The sequence below is a fragment of the Penaeus monodon genome, chromosome 22, assembly GCF_015228065.2.
Source record: "Penaeus monodon isolate SGIC_2016 chromosome 22, NSTDA_Pmon_1, whole genome shotgun sequence".
Classification (NCBI taxonomy): Eukaryota; Metazoa; Arthropoda; class Malacostraca; order Decapoda; family Penaeidae; genus Penaeus; species Penaeus monodon.
In genome coordinates, this window is record NC_051407.1 from 27,557,275 (window position 1) to 27,557,553 (window position 279).

Consider the following 279-nt stretch of genomic DNA (forward strand, 5'->3'; position numbering starts at 1 on the left):
CCTACCCACACAGCCAGCCTCACGCACACCCTGGCCAACGCATCCCCTGAGCCTCACCCATCGGCCGTGAGCTGCCAGTAGCCGACCCTCGAGACGGGGACGTAGTGGAACTCGCCCTCGTAGTGGTTGGGGTCCGAGCCTCCGAGGACGAGCTCGCCGCCCAGCTCTCCGTTCATGTCGCTGGGGGAGGGACAGGGCGCCGTGTGAGGGGCTGGAGAGGCATGTTCTTTGCGTGTTTGTTTGCGAGGCCGGCGGGCTCTGCCTCCTCTCCTGTTTGCG

At 66.7% G+C, this 279-nt stretch overlaps 1 protein-coding gene across 2 annotated transcripts in view; it reads right to left on the bottom strand.

Annotated features, from left to right (window-relative positions):
• The window catches only part of LOC119587064 (lysosomal aspartic protease-like), a 16,396-nt gene that overhangs the window by 7,142 nt on the left and 8,975 nt on the right, over positions 1-279 (bottom strand). For both annotated transcript variants that reach the window (XM_037935813.1, XM_037935812.1), the window contains exon 6: positions 58-180. In XM_037935813.1, the coding sequence (XP_037791741.1) occupies positions 58-180 (123 nt within the window). The remainder of the gene's footprint in view (positions 1-57; positions 181-279) is intronic.